The 19,327-nt window shown below is 39.1% G+C and overlaps 1 protein-coding gene across 1 annotated transcript in view; it reads left to right on the top strand.

Moving 5' to 3' along the window:
* The window catches only part of LOC120534588 (serine/threonine-protein phosphatase 6 regulatory ankyrin repeat subunit B-like), a 78,548-nt gene that overhangs the window by 46,675 nt on the left and 12,546 nt on the right, over positions 1 to 19,327 (top strand). The window contains exons 7-8 of the mRNA XM_039762179.1: positions 16 to 96; positions 12,775 to 12,852. Coding sequence (XP_039618113.1) covers positions 16 to 96; positions 12,775 to 12,852 — 159 coding nt within the window. The remainder of the gene's footprint in view (positions 1 to 15; positions 97 to 12,774; positions 12,853 to 19,327) is intronic.

The raw sequence follows: 19,327 nt of genomic DNA, 5'->3' as shown, positions 1-19,327 counted from the left end.
CTTGTATACTTTCAGGTTGGCTACAAGAAGGTTTACTTTCAAACCTGCAGAACAAGAAGAATTGCTATATGAACTCTTTCAGGAAGACACTGCTATGTACGTATACTTTTGGCATTTGAGAAACATTTTCAGCAAATTGAAAATATTCTGAAGTTTGATTCTAATGTATAAGGGGAAATTGCATTTGGAATTAGAACACGAGGGGTCTCATTTAAAAAACTTGAGACTGAAAATATGCATATGCCAAACATCAGGAAAATGTGTATTCTATAAAAAAATATATTTATAAAATCTGGTGTATGCACATTTCTATGCCATTTACCCTTTATAAATCACAATTATTTTGTAAATGTGCAAATGTGAATGCAATGCAAAACCTGTCAGGTTACCACCTTGAAACAACCATAGACAGACTATGCTAATCAGCCTCATTACAGAACTTCATTGGCTGGTACAGCAGCCTCATTTTTGACCCATCAAGTCCTATGCTACACTCTGCAACTGAGTGCACAAAAGCAGGCGTGGCATTATAGGTCCTCTCCACTGTGTTCTTGGGGTTGGTGAAAGGTGTTAGATGCCAGCATCTGATACGGCAGCCACTATCACCTAGAACATATAATGACATGATTGTTGTTGCTGTGAATAGTACAGGCCATATCAAGCCAGCCACCATGTACAGCACCATCATGTCTGCCAAAGGTACTTTGCCTCAAAAATAAAAAATCATGGGTTGACATAGGCCTCCAAGCCACAGCATTCATCAGTCTCATCTTGACGTCTCAGATGACTTAATGGAATGTAACTGCTTACGGTTAACAAAAGCAGCATCATTCTTGTTAGATGCCCTTATTGCAATGAGTGAAGTGAAGTGCTATGATTACGTTAGGAGAACCAGGCTTTGCTGCAAATTGCTTTTTATGTGGATAAAACATGTTTTAAGTATGCACACCAACACCATATGAAAATGAAATGTAGCACCTTGTCAGTCGGTTAATGGCTTCCAGAACACCAGTTATGACAGAACTAATATATGTCTGACCTGTCAGCCAGTTCCCTGAGAAGTGACAACAGGTGAGCTATATAAACTGACCAAAAACCAAAACACTCTTTCAGTCCAAATATGCAGAATTGGCCCTCTTAAAGGCAACAGCAATAGTCTACATGTCATATTCATCAATTTTAAGGTTTAATATGTTTGTCACATCAAAGCATATTATACTAATGGCTTAGTGATGTAAATAATTATACATGTGAGTCATCTTTTAGCTGGTTTGTCTGCATTTCCCTACTTGATCCCAGTTTCTGTGAATTGTTGTGTACGGATGGGTCAGAATTGCCATAAATATACAGTAGTTCTCCTGTCAAGATTTTTTTATATATTTTTTTTAATGTAGCATGTGCATACACCTCTTTTTATGCATATTCATGTTTTATAAATACTGTATGACCCCCCCCATTTGCCAAAAGCAGTTGAGTGAAATTGTAATAAATGTTTAAATTCTTCTTCTTTATTGGTCTTTTAGCTCAGGTAAAAGAAGATCAGGCCATTCTTAGGTATGTTTGTATAGAGTGCAAAAAACATCTACTGTACTTTGGTTGCAATGTCTGTCAGTCTGTCAGTCACTCTTTCTGCTTTAAATGATTCTACGGTCAATGGACAGATTATGTTGAAATTTGGCACACTTATTCTTTAAGAAAATATGTCAGGAAATTTTTTTTTTTTTGGAGAAATCTTGAAAACAGCATGCTGAACAATGTTTTGATATTTGAAAACCACTTTTTGAAAAGCATTAGCAAATTTTAAAATATTCCTGTCTTAAAACAGAGAAATATTCTATATGACTTCAGTTGTGGGTTAGTTTACTATTTCAAATTTATCATGAGAGAGATTACTTTAACTTGTACATTTTTTAGATTTTCCTGTATTACTTACCCAACAACTGCTTCTGATGGTAAAGCAGTGAAACACCTTCAGAGTCATGCATGCCACAGTGGCATGTGCTTGATATGCTGTCTGAAAAAATGGCTTGTGGAGCTGTGCACTGGCGTTCATTAACCTAAGTCAGAGCAGCTCACTTTTCCCACACCTTGAAATCGGAGCATCTATTTGACATGATGTTTGCAAACGTAAAAGTAAAAATTTGAGCAACTTACCATACATAGAAATGAATGAGCAAGGAAACACACTCCTTAACCGTGGCTTGGTTACACTTTATGCACAGTGAATTTCAGTAACACTAAAACAAAGTAACAGCTGTATTTCTTCAGATCATAATGATTCTGCATTTCTCAGACACTAATTAATTAGTAAAGTAACAGAATAACCTGTGTAAGTAAGTGAATGCTAAGTGGCACTGTTGCCCACCTTTTTCCCAACAGACAGACACTCTGGACACAGGTTAAAAGCACCAAGAAGTATTTTATTAATCTTTCTTTTCCCAAAACAGTGCCTCCAAAGTACCGCAGCCACAATAAACAGGTAATATAAACACAATACTCTTCTTCTCCACACTTCCCAGCAAGCGTTGGCCACCTCCTCCCAACTCAGGCTCGCCTGCTGGGTCTTCAGCAGTTCTTTATATAGTGCCTGACCTGGAAGTGCTTCTGTTCTTCCTCGCACATGACTTTCCAGCACTTCTGGGTCAGATGTAGAACTCATATTCTTTAGTCAGCCCAGAAGTACTTCGGTGCTCCTGTCCACGTGATCCATTAGTACTTCCAGGCTATAGGGAAAGTATGACTCCCCCGGTCCTTCGACAGCTTCCCCTGGCAGCACCCACGACACTCAACAGGGGTGTGAAACCGAACTCCAAGTCCCACGATGCCCTCTGGGAATCCGGAGCACCGCTATACTCCAGGGGAGCTTCCATATAGCGTCTTGAGGGAGGCAGTGCCCAAAAGTTGCTGCCTTCCCCCATCTTTTCCTTCTCGGAGTGTCCCGGCCAGGTTGAGCTGCTGGCCGCCCATCACATCTGCTATCCGTCTCAACTGGATACAGTCAATAATTTTAGCTTGATGCTTCACAATAGATTTTAAATCTCCATCAGTTACTTCTTTGAACAATTTTATATTTGAAATATTTGAAGTACATTTACCCAGAGACCCCCTACAACCAACAACAACAGGACATCAATCAATGCAATATGTTCTGTAAAATGGTATTTAAAAACATATTTTGAAATTAACTTTACTACTACATTTAATTGCATTCTGTTATCACTGTTATTGTTTTAATATGACTCACAGTTAAGTTGTGCTTGAAAGTTTGTGAACTCTTTCAAATTTTCTATATTTCTGCATAAATATGACCTAAAACATCATCAGATTTTCACTCAAGTACTAAAAGTAGATAAAGCGAAACCAGTTAAACAAATGAGACAAAAATATTATACTTGGTCATTTAGGAAAATGATCGAATCTATACTAATAAAAGGCAAAGCCCTCACTCACTCACTGACTCATCACTAATTCTCCAACTTCCCGTGTGGGTGGAAGGCTGAAATTTGGCAGGTTCATTCCTTACAGCTTCCTTACAAAAGTTGGGCAGGTTTTATATCGAAATTCTACACGTAATGGTCATAACTGGAAGCAGTTTTTCTCCATTTACTGTAATGGAGATGAGCTTCAACGCCGTGGGGGCGGAGTTTCGTGTGACATCATCACGCCTCCCACGTAATCACGCAGTACATAGAAAACCAGGAAGACCTCAAAAAAGCGCTGAAGAAAACATGCATTATATAATTGAGAAGGCAGCGAAACAATAAGAAGCGAGCAAGTGACATATACAACCATATTCATGAGTTCTGCTACTTCGGAAACAAAGCACGATGTAAACCTACACTTTAAATTAAGTTCATAGACAGGCTGCGCTGGCGCTTGTAATTTAGTGCCTGCCCATATAAGGCCGTCCGTCAGCGGAAATCCAATAGCAAACTGCCACGGATAAATATTCACGGGTGAAGGACTGTGCTTATGGAGAGGAAGATGAGATGGTGAGGGTGGTGTTTGACACAAACTCAGCGAAACTGCGAGAGAAAGTTTTAAGTGCCAGGACTAAGGTAACATTAAATACAGCCATGGACATAGCACGAGATGGCACCAGCACAGCTGGGAACCTTCGATGCATGTACACCGAGGCTCACGTGAACTGACGCGAGTGCACAGATAAAAGCAACAGTTCCAAAGAGCGCTGAACAAAACCGAATTACACAATTGAAAAGGCAGCAAAAATATGAAGCGCCTGATACATATAAGCATATTCATAAATCCAACTACTGCGGAAACAAAGCACACGTTGGAAAAGTCAATGTCCCGCTAAAGGAAGACAGTGTAAAAAAAACCCGTGCATGCAGTGTGTCAGGTCTCAGATAAAGAAGAAGACGAGCTGTTTATTGATGCAGTAAGAAACGAATCGATGAATGAAACCTGTCATCTTTACAACGATTGACAAACACGGAATGTAACTTGAACACAACACATCCTACAAATACGAACCTGATTGAAAGAAATAATGATAATCAAATCCTTGATGACAGCAACACTCAGTAACACTCACAAAACAAATACTGTATATTGACAGTCATGTTACGTTATTTTTAAAATGTTCCCTTTTCTTTTCTAGCTTTTTAACACACTACTTCTCGCTATGATACGCTGGTATATATATATGTATATATATATCCCGATCTACATACTCGAATAATGGATACTTTATTCGCCATCAATGATTGTTTTGGTAAAGCCATACTCAGTGTATTCATTAGATGAACGGTAAAAAGTAAGAGCGAGGGAGGATGCAGGCTGTAGTGCTGGGTCAACTCTATCTGAATTGCGATCACATTTGAAAAATATATCTTTTCAAGTTCTATTTAGTCCATATGTGTCAAACTCAAGGGCAGCGGGCCACATCCGCCCGGCGTAATTATATCCGCCCGCGAGATCATTTTATATACTGTATTATTGTTATTAAAGCCCGGTATATGAAGCGCTGGTAACACAATAAACTACAGATCCCATAATGCAGCGCTTCAGCTGCCTTGCCTAACACTTACCGCGCTAATCAAGTCTACCTTATGATGCTGCAAGTTATTGCGAAGCTAGCTCACACGATGCTGAAGAGAAAAGTTGATTCTGAAAATAGAGCCTTTAAAACCGATGGGAGGCTGAGTATATGTTTACTGAACCCGTGTGTCTCATTTGTGGAGCTAATGTGGCTGTAATTACAGAATTTAATCTAAGACGGCACTATGAGACAAAACATCAGGGTAACCTGAATGCAATGCAGAAGATACAGAAAGCAGAATAATTAAATAAGAATCTGACACTTCAGCGGACGCTTTAACTCGTGCACAATCACAAAGTGATTTCAAGTGAAGCTGCTTTTATGGGAGACACAAATGCACCAGTTCACCTTGCCCCACTTTCCCTGTTGCCAAGTAATGTTAAACCAAGTCGTCACTACGGTGTTCCCAAATACGCACTTTGCTGATAAACTGAGCGCACTGAGTTTGCACGGCGCTTTGGTGACTTTGAAGAACAAAAAGTCCGTCTACATGCGGCTCGAACCTTGTGCATGTTTGGTAGCACATATCTGTGTGAGAAGCTCTTCTCAGTGATAAAGACTAACAAAACAGCACACAGGAGTCGCCTCACTGATGAGCACCTGCAATCCATCCTGAGAATCTCCACAACACAGAACCTCACACCAAACAGAAACGAACCTGTTGCCAAAAAGATGCCAGGCGTCCAGCTCTAAAATGACATATGAGCAAAGACAACTGAATGATTTGATTTGTTATTGCTGAAAGGAACACATTTTATTTATATTTCCAGGTTTTGTTATGCAGCATGTTCATATTTGAATTTGTATAATTTTGACAGGATATATTTTTATGGAGAGCAAAATCTTTTGGGATATTTAAAATCTAAGTTTATTTTTTATATAAAATTACATAAGAGTAAAGAAATTTGAATGTTTGTTCTTTTAACGTTTACTTTATTTCTAACTTGTATAATTTAGACAGGATATATTTTTATGGAGAGCAAAATATTATAAGTTGTTTAAGGTTTGAGTTGATTTATTCAGAATAATATTCCTGTCTGTTTTACCATTCCTACCAAAGATATTTCTGTCGACTAAATAAAAATTCCTTCTATTTAAAATTTAAATAGAACTTGAACAAATCGATAGTTCATAATATCCACGCAGACTTGCACGTAAGAGCGGAGTTATCCGTTTTAACAAGCAGCGTATTGCACTGATACGAAATAGCTGTGTGTGTATATATGTAGATATATATATATGTATGTATATATGTATATATGTATAGATATGTATATGTATATATGTTTATGTGTGTGTGTGTGTATATATATATATATATATATATATATATATATATATATATATATGACAACAACACTCATCACTCACAACAGTGACAAAACAATTACATTGACAATCATGTTACGTTATTTTCAAAATGTTTCCTTTTCTTTTCATTGCTTCTTTAACACACTACTTCTCCGCTGCGAAGCGCGGGTATTTTGCTAGTATTACATATTTGTGAGTGGCAAAAGTATGTGAACTTCTAGAATTAGCAGTTAGTTTGAAGGTGAAATCAGAGTCAGGTGTTTTCAATTAATCAGGTGTGAGTGGGCACCCTGTGTTATTTAAAGAACAGGGATCTATCAAAGTCTGCTCTTCACAACACATGTTTGTGGAAGTGTATCATGGCACAAACAAAGGATATTTCTGAGGACCTCAAAAAAAGAGTTGTTGATGCTCATCAGGCTGGAAAAGGTTACAAAACCGTCTCTAAAGAATTGGACTCCACCAATCCACAGTCAGACAGACTGTGTACAAATGGAGGAAATTCAAGACCATTGTTACCCTCCCCAGGAGTGGTCGACCAACAAAGATCACTCCAAGAGCAAGGCGTGTAATAATCGGCGAGGTCACAAAGGACCCCAGGGTAACTTCTAAGCAACTGAAAGCCTCTCTCACATTGGCTAATAATCATGAGTCCAACATCAGGAGAACACTGAACAACAATGGTGTGCATGGCATGGTTGCAAGCAGAAAGCCACTGCTCACCAAAAAAACATTGCTGCTCGTCTGCAGTTTGCTAAAGATCACGTGAACAAACCAGGAGGCTATTGGAAGAATGTTTTGTGGATGGATGAGACCAAAATAGGACTTTTTGGTTTAAATGAAAAGCGTTATGTTTAGAGAAAGGAAAACACTGCATTCCAGCATAAGAACCTTATCCCATCTGTGAAACATGGCGGTGGTACTATCATGGTGTGGGCCTGTTTTGCTGCATCTGGGCCTGGACGGCTTGCCTTCATTGATGGAACAATGAATTCTGAATTATATCAGAGAATTCTAAAGGAAAATGTCAGGACATCTGTCCATGAACTGAATCTCAAGAGAAGGTGGGTCATGCAGCAAGACAATGACCCTAAGCACACAAGTCATTCTACCAAAGAATGGTTAAAGAAGAATAAAGTTAATGTTCTGGAATGGCCAAGTCAAAGTCCTGACCTTAATCCAATTGAAATGTTGTGGAAGGACCTAAAGCGAGCACACCAACATTCCAGAGTTGAAGCTGTTCTGTACAGAGGAATGGGCTAAAATTCCTCCAAGCCAGTGTGCAGGAGTGATCAAAAGTTACTGGAAAAGTTTAGTTGTAGTTATGGCTGCAAAGGGGGGTCACACCAGGTACTGAAAGCAAAGGTTCACATACGTTTGCCACTCACAAATATGTAATATTCAATCATTTTCCTTAATAAATAAATGACCAAGTCTAATATTTTTGTCTCATTTGTTTAACTGGTTTCTCTTTATCTACTTTTAGGACTTGAGTGAAAATCTGATGATGTTTTAGGTCATATTTATGCAGAAATATTGAAAATTCTTAACGGTTCACAAACTTTCAAGCACAACTGTACGAGAAATATTTCTATCTATCTATTATTAAAAAAAATCCTGGGAGTGAGACTAGGGAGACGAACCGTGATTAAAAAAAATCCTGATCGTGATCTTCTCGGAAGACAAGTTGACGTCCCGCAAGAGACATTTTAATGTCACGTGAAGGCAATTTGATGCCCTGTGAGAGACACTTTAATGTCACGCGAGACAAGGCAGTGAGACCACATTTAAAATAAGTTCCCGGACATCTAACCAAGCAGTTGTTGGAATGCTTTTGGCAGATAGACATCATGTGCTCCCAGTTCTTAAAACAATGACAAGCAGTACACACAGCTTCCCAGCAGCAGCAGGAAGCCAGCAGATGATCCGAACACTTCTCCTAAGCATGCATTCAGGCCCCTCACAACCCCCCCATTTCAAAACGCGAAGTGGCAAAAGGACAGCTGCTGTACAGGCTTTTAAATGATCGACGTGCAGTGCGACAAAAAGAACATGCAGCTTGCCAGCACCAGCAGAAAGATAGCAGATGATCCGACGGCATCTCCTTACCGTACGTTCAGCCACCCCCCCCTTCACAACACAAGCAGTGTTATACGTCCTGCGAGAAAGATTTAACCACGCCCGGGGCCAGAAATACAGGACAAGTATTGTTTTTACAAAAGTTTTAAAGTAGAAATGAAAATAATGCATATGTAACAATTCCCATGAAAATAACAATGTCTTTAAATTGTATATCCGGTAAACCAAACCGGGGGGTGGGCGAGCAAAGCGAGCAGGGGGCAGGGCCCCCTAGTTATTTAAAAATAATTATAATAACTAACTCTTTAATTAAGTGACTAGACAATGTAGTAATCTTCTAACTTTCAAATCAGCTACCTAAGCCTCCAAATGTACTAATTTTATGCTATTAATACTGTATATTTTCTTACTTGCCTTAACACAACTTGGACTGACCTTCAGTAAAAATGATTAAAGGACTGCTTTAGCAGGAGATGAAAATGTAAAATTGTGTCACATGGCTTACCATAGTTCCAAGGAATTAATTTAATGTCCAGACCTATCAGTCACACAATGAATGATTCGGTCTTTATTGTGATGACTTTTTCATGATGCTCATCACTTCCAAAACTTTCATTATATGGTAGTGCAAGAAATACAATTTTGAATGAGCTCAATGGACTCTGAGTGAGCTGTGCATGCTCTCCTCATGTTCATGTGGATTGTTGCCTTAGTAGTCTTTTTTTTCTTGTACATCCCAAAGACAGGTGTGGTATGTTAATCGGCAATTCCAAACTGGCCCTGTATGTATGTGATTGAGACCTGAGGTGGACTGGTACGCCATTCAGGGTTGACTACTGCCTTGAACCTAGTTGTAGAGTCACCAATCAACATAATACAACATATTTCAGATGTGGGAGGAATGTCTTACTGGCTGGAGAAGAATATGAAACGGATGTGGAAACATCACAGAAATAATTACATTTATAATAAAGATATTGTATGACTAACTTTGCTTCCTAAAATTACACCATTATGAGGCACTACTAGACTTACTTACTTACCTAAGTCAAAAGGGCATATTGGGAATGATACAATTTAGGAATGATGCTTGACATCACCCATGTTTTTTTAACTTTCAAAGGAAACCCACACAAGGACAGTGAGAACATTCAAACAGAACACAGCCACAAATCACCAAACGTGAGGCAGCCAATCCAAGCCAGTGTGCTCCTAAAATTAAGATTTTACACTAAATTAGTAACCTGATATATTTTACATTTTTGTGATAGGAAGCATTAGGAGCGAAGTGGGACATGAACTCACTGACACAAACACCCACAATTACACTGACCAGGCCACTTTGGAGTTTCCAAAGGTGAAATGTAGGAAGACAATCGGAGCACTCAGAGATAAATCCATGCAGATACAGGAAATATGTGCCGACTTCCCACAGGTAGTGGTCAAGTTGGAATTCAGCCCCACAATTCTGAAGCTGAGGTGCACCATTTTGCCACTGTGCTACCCATCATAGACATTTCAGTTTATATAATAAAAATGTGACCTCAATATTGTATTTAGTGAAATACTGTACATTCTGTGGGGTGGCACAGTGGTGTATTGGTAACGCTGCTGCCTTGCAAAAAGGATACCAGGGTTTGGGTCCTCCCTGTGTGGAGTTTGCATGTTCTCCTGTGTCTGTGTGGTTTTCCTTCAGGTGCTCTGGTTTCCTCCCAGTCCAAAGACATACAAGTTTAGTGGACTGGTGATGCTAAATTGGCCCGTGTGTGCTTTACCCTGCGATGGACTGGCACCCTGTCCTGGGTTTTATTCCTGCCTTGCACCCTGTGCTACCTGGAATAGGCACCTGCAACTTTGTTCAGAGCAAAGCAGTTAAGAAAATGCCAACTGTACATTCTTTGACTGTTTTTCACATCTGAAAATGTATCGTTATGTATTTAATGAGCAGCATATAATAAGTAAGAGAATGTTGGTGGAGGGGATCAAAAGAGGCAAAAAAATCCAGACAGTCCATCAAAGATTCTTCCATAGTAATCATAGCAAGTGCTGCAGCAACACAGTCTGGCATTTTAGTTGAGCATTTGGGCTGTGAAATACAAGGCTGCTAGTTCAGTCCCTTCTGTTGACTCACTGAGCAAGTCAATTAACTTACTTCTGTTTCTCCTGAACTGCAACACAAAGCCTCACTCCTATTCTCTAACACAGGGCTGTTAGTCAATATTGCATTACTCACGCCTTGCATCATATTTACTAATGATCATAGTTTTAGTTTTATGTGGGAGGTAAATTTAAACAAAAAATTTTAAATGATCTACTATTGTGTTAGTGACGCACCATCTTCAATGACAAAGAGCACCATTCCATTATCTGTACACAATGTTGCTTTGATCCTTTACTTATATCCTCAGTTAATATGGTAATTACTACCTGAAAAAAGGAACAATTGGATAAAGTTTAAATCTATTAATAATTTATTTAGTCCATGCAGTATATCTGATTTCTTAAGGTGTATTTTCTGTCATGGGACAGTGGGGTATCAAAGTCAGATTTTAAACATCTGCTATGGATGTTTCAATTCAAATCCTTTTTATATCAAGCTCTCTTAATCCAGTTTGGCTTGGAAGGGCTGGAGTTTCCCCTTGAGACACTAGCTGCAAGACAGGAAAAAGCTCTGCAAAGGGTGCCAGTCCATCTCAGGATTCATTCACACACACACTCATCCTTGTACAGAGTCAGTTTGGAATCTTTAGTGAACCTGGCTAGCATACTGTACTTCTGGGTATAACTGAAGTACCAGGAGGAAACCCCATAAGGATACAGAGAGAACATGTGGACAATAACTATGCTCAAGGCTTGAACCTGCTGGTAGATCTGAGATGAGCAGTGCCTGGTTGTCTCCACACAGTGAGGAGAGGCAAGACTCATGACAGCCCGCATGAAGTTTGCTAAAAGACACCTGAAGGACTCTGAAATGGTGAGAAATAAGATTATCTGGTCTGATGAGACCAAGATAGAACTTTTTGGCCTTAATTCTAAGTAGTATTTGTGGAGACTACCAGGCACTGCTCATCACTTGTCCAATACAGTCCCCACAGTGAAGCATGGTGGTGGCAGCATCATGCTGTGGGGGTGTTTTTCAGCTGCAGGGACAGGACGACTGGTTGCAATCAAGGGAATGATGAATGTGGCCAAGTACAGGGATATCCTGGACAAAAACCTTCTCCAGAGTGCTAAGGACCTCAGACTGGGCCGCAGGTTTACCTTCCAACAAGACAATGACCCTAAGCACACAGCTAAAATAATGAAGGAGTGGCTTCACAACAACTCTGTGACTGTTCTTGAATGGCCCAGCCAGAGCCCTGACTTAAACCCAATTGAGCATCTCTGGAGAGACCTAAAAATGGCTGTCCACCAACGTTTACCATCCAACCTGACAGAACTGGAGAGGATCTGCAAGGAGGAATGGCAGAGGATCCCCAAATCCAGGTGTGAAAAACTTGTTGCAACTTTCCCAAGAAGACTCATGGCTGTATTAGCTCAAAAGGGTGCTTCTACTAAATACTGAGCAAAGGGTCTGAATACTTAGACCCATATGATATTTCAGTTTTTCTTTTTTAATAAATCTGCAACAATTTCAAAAATTCTTTTTTTTGTCTGTCAATATGGGGTGCTGTGTGTACATTAATGAGGAAAAAAATTAATTTAAATGATTTTAGCAAATGGCTGCAATATAACAAAGAGTGAAAAATTGAAGGGGATCTGAATACTTTCCGTACCCACTGTATGAGAGTGCCTAATTTATTTACATAAAGACTGATCCTTTTACTTGTTATGTGTGCCATAGATGCACACAGACGGACAAGACATCACATTGACTAAACAGTGTTTATATCTATCAAAGACTCAGAACTGAACTTATTGTGTACAGCACAGAGAAAGGGATAGTGAACTACTATAAAGTTTCCAATATATTGTTACTAAAGAGTCCTATTGCGCATATTATGGACAGCAGCAAAAGAAGGTACTAAAATAATATTAGCTGATTATCAGTTTAAAAAAATGACAAGCTAAAATTAAATAAAATAAAACTTACTTAGTAGGTGGCTAGTTGTGCCCCTACTTCAGTAACCACTTTGGGGATCTGACCAGTATGATCCTTTACGAATCTCGTTAATGTGAAGCACACCTTCAGTCTGGAATGAGAAATGCACATAACATAACTACAGACAGAAAGAAAAAAGTTTTATATGTGTTGATATATATTTGAATAGAACTGTGTTCACGTAGTTATTAACCTTGCTCTTTCTTTGATTTATCTACAGACAGGAAAAGACCAAAAGTCTGGAGTTTCTGATTAAAAGCGGAACGAACATTAACACGGTTTATGAAGGTGGAAACAGGTAGGAGAAAATTAATTGAACAGAATAAGAGCCTTAGGAATTTTTACAGTAAAAGATAAGTTGGTCGTACTGTCTTTTTCCAATTGTTTAAGCAACACATAAGCCAAAATATAAAGAAAGAGAAAGAGACAATTAAGATTAAATACATGGGTATTAAATTTCACTGCTGTTGGCATGTTTTTATTTACTTACTTTTTATCAATTAATTATTGATGTATAGTTAATCATTTATTGTGTGCTGCTGGCCTGTTGCCTTCTGTGTTTGCTGGATCATGACTGTACGCGTTTGTTCGTGTGCTCTGTGACTTTGGTATGTGGCTGCTCTGCTTTGATTGCTGTTAACTGCTAGATGCCATCCTTGCAATGTTTTTTGTGCTAACATACAGCATGGTTGTTTTTGTGTTTCGTCATTGTTTGCTTTTGCTTACAATTTACCTTGTACTTTATTTTCTAGGTTAGTGTTAGGGCTGCGTCTAGGTTTGTAGAAATTAAAGGGTGTAAGAGATGGCTGGCCGTTTAACCCAGCCGGGATGCCCCTGAGATGGAAGGATGGGGGAAGGCAGCTTTTTTAGGACACTGCCTCCCCAAAGATGCTAGATGGCAGCTCCCCTGGAGTGTAGCAGTGCCCCAGAATCCCACAGGACATCCTGAGACTTGGAGTTCGATATCTCAGCCCTGTTGGGTGCCGTGGATGCCGTCAGGGGATGCTGTGGAACAAAGATGGGAGACAAGATTCTCGTCTAACCCCGTAAGTACTAGAAGGTAATGGGGACAGAAGCCCAGAATCCCTTCCGGGCTGATGAAAGAACTTGAATTCTCCATCTGACCTGGAAGTGTGGCAAGTCACATGGGAGGAAGAACAGAAGCAATTCTGGGTCACGGAATATATACTGCAGAACACCCAGAAAGCAAGTCAGAGTCAGGTGGAGGTGGATGAAAGAGAAGAGGAGAAAGAAAGAATTATGATAATTGTATTATTTGCTTGTGTTATTGTGGCTGTGGTACTTTGAGGGCACTGCAAGGAGAAAGAAAAAAGAATTAAACAACTTCTTGGTGCATTTACTGTGTGTCCTGCATGTCTGTCTGTTGGGTTTAAGGGGCAACAGTGATCCCTAGTGTCCACAAGAGTGAAGAAGACCCTGAGGGCCACTTTCTTGGGCACCTATTAGCATTTCTAAAATATGGCTAGAGTTGGGACTTGCTATGGATTTCAGCTGTATTTATGTTAACGTTTTGGTATTTACATGTTTCTGTTACATGTTGAAAAAAATTCAACATTTTTGGCTTGTTTTCCATGAGATAAACATAACACTGTAGAGCTTACAATATGTCAAATACAGCAGTGTTTATCAAAGTTGGTTCCATAAATAAAATTCAGGGATTCTGCAAGATAAGTTTGTCTTTCAATAATTGATAAAATTACTTAAAATTTAATAAGAATTTATTTAATGAAAAAGTAGTTTTATCTCTTTTCAATAAAAAGTTCTGAAGTATAGAATTTCTAACTTATAATTGATTACTTGTTAAAATGTGAGACATTAAAGGAAACTTGAGCTGCTAGTAATGTAGAAAACAGAGAATTTGTAGAAACAGAGATCCAAGAGCCTCCTGTGGTTTTGTTAATTCACACTAAAAATCTGCATCTTGCGATTGTGTGCAGATGTCAATAAAAAATCATAAATGTAATTCTGGTGGCTTGTTGTTTGGATTTACTAATACTAGTGATGAAGAAGCTCCAGATGCACCAGCAAAAGTACATAGACATTTGAAAAAAAAAAAACACAACATATACAGTAGATAAAAGATAAGATAAAACATTTTTTAAAGAAAGTCATAATAATTCTAAAAAATTTTATATTAAAAAAAATTCATAATGGATAATGAAAATGCAATAGGAGCATCATATAAAATTTGTTACCACATTGCTCTTGATGGTGAGGCACATGTCATTGGTGATTCACTTATTAAACCGTGTGTAAAAGGTATCGCCTTGTATATGTTTGACAAAAATTCTGTTAAATTTTCAAAATTACTGTATCAAGGCATATTAGATATTAGCTGTATTGCTGATGTCACTAAAGCAGAACTTATTTCACGATTACATGTACTGTATGTGGCACTTATGCTACAGTTAGATGAGTCCAGAGCCATTGCTGGACTAGAAATTTTACTTCTTTTTCTTCAACTGGATTTTAAAAAAAGTTGAATAAGGTTTGCTTTGTTGTGAAAATTTGGAAATGAATACCATAGGCGAGAATATATTTAACTGGATTTATAACTTCATGAAAATGCATGAAATAAGCTGGGAAGATGTATTGAAGTATGCAGCGATGGAGCAAAGCATTTGCAGGAAAAGTGTCTGGCACTATAACATGAATTAAGAATGTTGAAGAAAACTGCAACACAAATCACACTCTTCATGGCTTTTCTAAATATACTGGTAAAAAAACTAAATATCACAACAGACTAGACGCTACGCCAGATGTGCAATTTCAGTTGTCCACCATCACACTGAATTTTCAGAGGATACTGGGATCTAAGAAACAGCTGCATTCTTCTTATTTATCTTCTTTTTATTTATTTATTTTGTTTTTATTACATATTTTTTAAATATATGAGCAATATATTTCAGTATTTGTCTTTTGTAGGTTTTTGTGATATTTTGTTTATTAGCAATGAATGTGGGTGTTTGTTGCATATCTATACTAATAAAAAGCAAAGCCCTCACTGACTGACTGACTGACTGACTGACTGACTGACTGACTCACTCACTCACTCACTCACTCACTCACTCACTCATCACTAATTCTCCAACTTCCAGTGTAGGTAGAAGGCTGAAATTTGGCAGGCTTATTCCTTACAGCTTACTTACAAAAGTTAAGCAGGTTTTATATTGAAATTCTACACGTAACGGTCATAACGGTCGACAATGTCCTCCATGTTGAACTTTCTTATTTATGGCCCCATCTTCACGAAATTTGGTAGGCGGCTTCCCCGCGCTAACCAAAACTAATGTACTTACTTATTTCAGTGGTATGACACCACTGTTGGCTGCCATATTGAACTTTCCAAAGTCACTAATTCTCCAACTTCCCGTGTAGGTAGAAGGCTGACCCCATCTTCACGAAATTTGGTAGGCAGCTCCCCTGCGCTAACCGAAACCAATGTATGTACTTATTTCAGTGGTATGACACCACTGTCAGCCGCCAAATTGAACTTTCCAACGTCACTAATTCTCCAACTTTATGTGTAGGTAGAAGGCTGAAATTTGGCAGGCTCATTCCTTACAGCTTACTTAAAAAAATTAAGCAGGTTTCATTTAGAAATTCTATGTGTAACGGTCATAACGGTCGACAACGTCCGCCATATTGAACTTTCTTATTTATGGCCCCATCTTCACGAAATTTGGTAGGCGGGTACTTATTTCAGTGGTATGACACCACTGTCAGCCGCCATATTGAACTTTCCAACGGCCTTTATTACTTATGGGCCCCACAAATTTGGTACGCAGGTTCACAACGCTAACTGAATCCTACGTACATACATATATATGTCCATAGCCTCCAGCTCGGTCACCGTGTGAGGCTGCGTTGGGTCCCCCATCCCAACGCCTCCCACGTTGTTGGCTGCCTGCCTATATAAGGCCTTCTGTTGCTCCAGTCTCTACATTCCCTTCCTTGCTTCACCATGGGATTCACGTCTCCCTGCTGATAAATGCAGCTTTTTTATTTAATCCACGGGTTCTCCGCTGTTTTATTGTTCGTTTATTACGATTATAGTTATTGTGTAGGTATTTTAGACTTACTTTACATTGTTCAGGTACCCATTTCCTTTATCATTCCAACTGTACCCCTATGTCTATCGAGGTGATCACTATCGATCAAAGAACTGTCACTTACCGAGTGGTTTCCATGCCCAGAGATGGCACCTGCCTTTTCCATTCTCTTTGTTACATATTGCACGGCCATATCAGGCTCACTCTTGATATCCGGAGGAACATTGTGTCTAATGTATTGAATGACTGGGACAGGTTCAAGGTGTGGACTGATGATGGTTCAGGGGATAATTATACTACACAGGAGCACTATAAGAGTGAAATGCTTAAGCCCTTCACCTATGGTTCTGCATGTGAGTTGATGGCTGCCGCTGAATTGTTCGGTTGTCGCTTTCAAGTGTACCGAAATGGCCAAATATGTTACACCTTTGGACAACCGCCAATGCCTCTTAAACATCTTAGATTCACAGGTGATGATTTCAGTAGTGGACACTTTGATGTTTATGAATGTTTAAACTCTCAAAAGCTGGATGTGAAGTTATCGATTAAACGATGTTGTATGCTTATAACACTTGGCAGATGCCGAATGTCACTTCAATACAAGTCCTACAAATGGTGACGTAATTGAAACAAACCATGAAACTCAAACCGATTATGACAGCAGCAACTTTTCACATGGCCAACTGTACATTGTATGCTCAAGAGTAAGCTCAGCGCACAGCTTGGTCATATTACAACCGGAGGGCCGAACTGACAGTGTGGTATACAAAGAGATCCTTAACAAATAATTATTGGTATATTTTCCCTCAGTTTAAAAAGGTTTAATTTTCTTCTTAATAAAAATTTTAAGGCAGTACTTCGCCGCTGCGAAGCGCGGGTATTTTGCTAGTTTATAATATTGTTTAATTTTATTAGAATTCTATATTTTGTTTTATTTTTATGATCAATGACTTTTGTTTTTTGTGCATATTTTTTTGCTACATTGAATATGTTCTGAATCACTAAAACAATGTGTTTTATTTAAAGTCTTATTAAAATCAGAGAGTGGTGGGTGGTGGGGGCTATCTGTAAAATGGCAAAGGTTCCACGACCTTTGGAAAATCATATCAGGGTTCTATGAGTAAATTTAGCACCAACTGAAATAGAGCATACTGTGCAAATTTTTGAAATTGCAAAAATTTCGTTTCAAAAAGCATCCGCAGTTTCTTAAAATCATCTGTATTAAAACAGACAAACATTCTGTGCGACTACAACCTCAATGACTGATCAATGTACTGTGGCTAGTCGCTGGGGCTGCGACCCGGCTAGGATGCCTGGAAGGACCGGAAGTTGGCATGTATGTCCTCCAGGCCACGAGGGGGCAACCGCCGGAGAGAGGAAAGGCAGTCCAAGGGACAGAGTGAGAGAAGCCTGGTGTAAAGGTGATTGGGACAAGAAGCACAGTGTGTTGTACGGGACTGTTGTGTGTTGGAGAACAGAAAATAAAAGGACCTTTGTATAAAGATGCAGTGTCTGTCTGGTGGTGTTCGGGCATGTCTCACAGTACCTTGAGAGAAGTTATTTCAACTTGTGTAGTATACTGTTTTACATAGTCAATAGCCACACCTGACAGCAAATAAAATACCAAATACAGTAGAACCTCGGTTCACGACCATAATTTGTTCCAAAACTCTGGTCGTAAACCGATTTGGCCGTGAACCGAAGCAATTTCCACCATAGGATTGTATGTAAATACAATTACTCCGTACGAACTGTATGTAAATATATATTTTTTTAGTTTTTAAGCACAAATATAGTTAATTAGACCATAGAATGCACAGCGTAATAGTAAACTAAATGTAAAAAAATTTAATAATACTCAAAAAACTTTGAACAGCAGAGAAAACTAATACTGCAATAGTTCGCGCTATAGTGCTAGGAACCACTTGCTAAAAACACTTTTTTTTTTTTTAATGAGTTTTAAGCACAGGGAAAAAAATGAATATTTGAAAAATCCGTAATTTAATAAACCACCAAGAGAAGTAACATTGCCACAATGAATGCTATGAACCGATTGCTGTAAACAGAAGTGAAAACTAAAACAAGCCTTTTCTACCTCATGTGTCCAGCCCTCCCTATCTCGCTCGCTCTCTCTTTCGTGTGTGTGTGTGTCTCTCATTCGGGAGCCTGGAGTGCCTGTGTGTGTGTCTCTCTCTAGCGTGCTCCTGTGGGTGTGTGCCTCTCTATCACACGCCTGTTTGTGTGTGTGTGTGCCTCTCTCTCGCACGTGCCTGTGTGCCTGTGTGTGTGTGCCTCTCTCTCGCACGCGCCTGTGTGCCTGTGTGCCTCTCTCTCGCATACCTGTGTGTATGTGTCGCTCTCTCTCACTTTCTTGATCGCTCGCTCGCTGCACAAGAAATGCACTGGGAGAGACTGAACATGTACAGACCAAAAGGGAAACTGGCTTGTTCGTATACCGAGTGTGTGGTCATGAACCAAGGCAAAAGTTTGGCGAACTTTTTGGTCGTAAACCGATTTGTACATGTACCGAGACGTTCATGAACCAAGGTTCAACTGTACCAAATTTCTGAAAAGCAGCAGGGTGAACTTCAAAATATAGTTAACTCTTCACTGGGTACTTTTTTTCAAAGTTGAATGTGTAAGAAATAAGAACTACAATCAGATATAGCCCCACCACAACTAACAATTATAATATTTCTG

Source organism: Polypterus senegalus, chromosome 8 (genome assembly GCF_016835505.1).
Source record: "Polypterus senegalus isolate Bchr_013 chromosome 8, ASM1683550v1, whole genome shotgun sequence".
In the NCBI taxonomy this organism is placed as follows: domain Eukaryota; kingdom Metazoa; phylum Chordata; class Cladistia; order Polypteriformes; family Polypteridae; genus Polypterus; species Polypterus senegalus.
The sequence above is the reverse complement of the archived record's forward strand: the minus strand, read 5'-3'. Positions and strand labels throughout refer to the sequence as shown.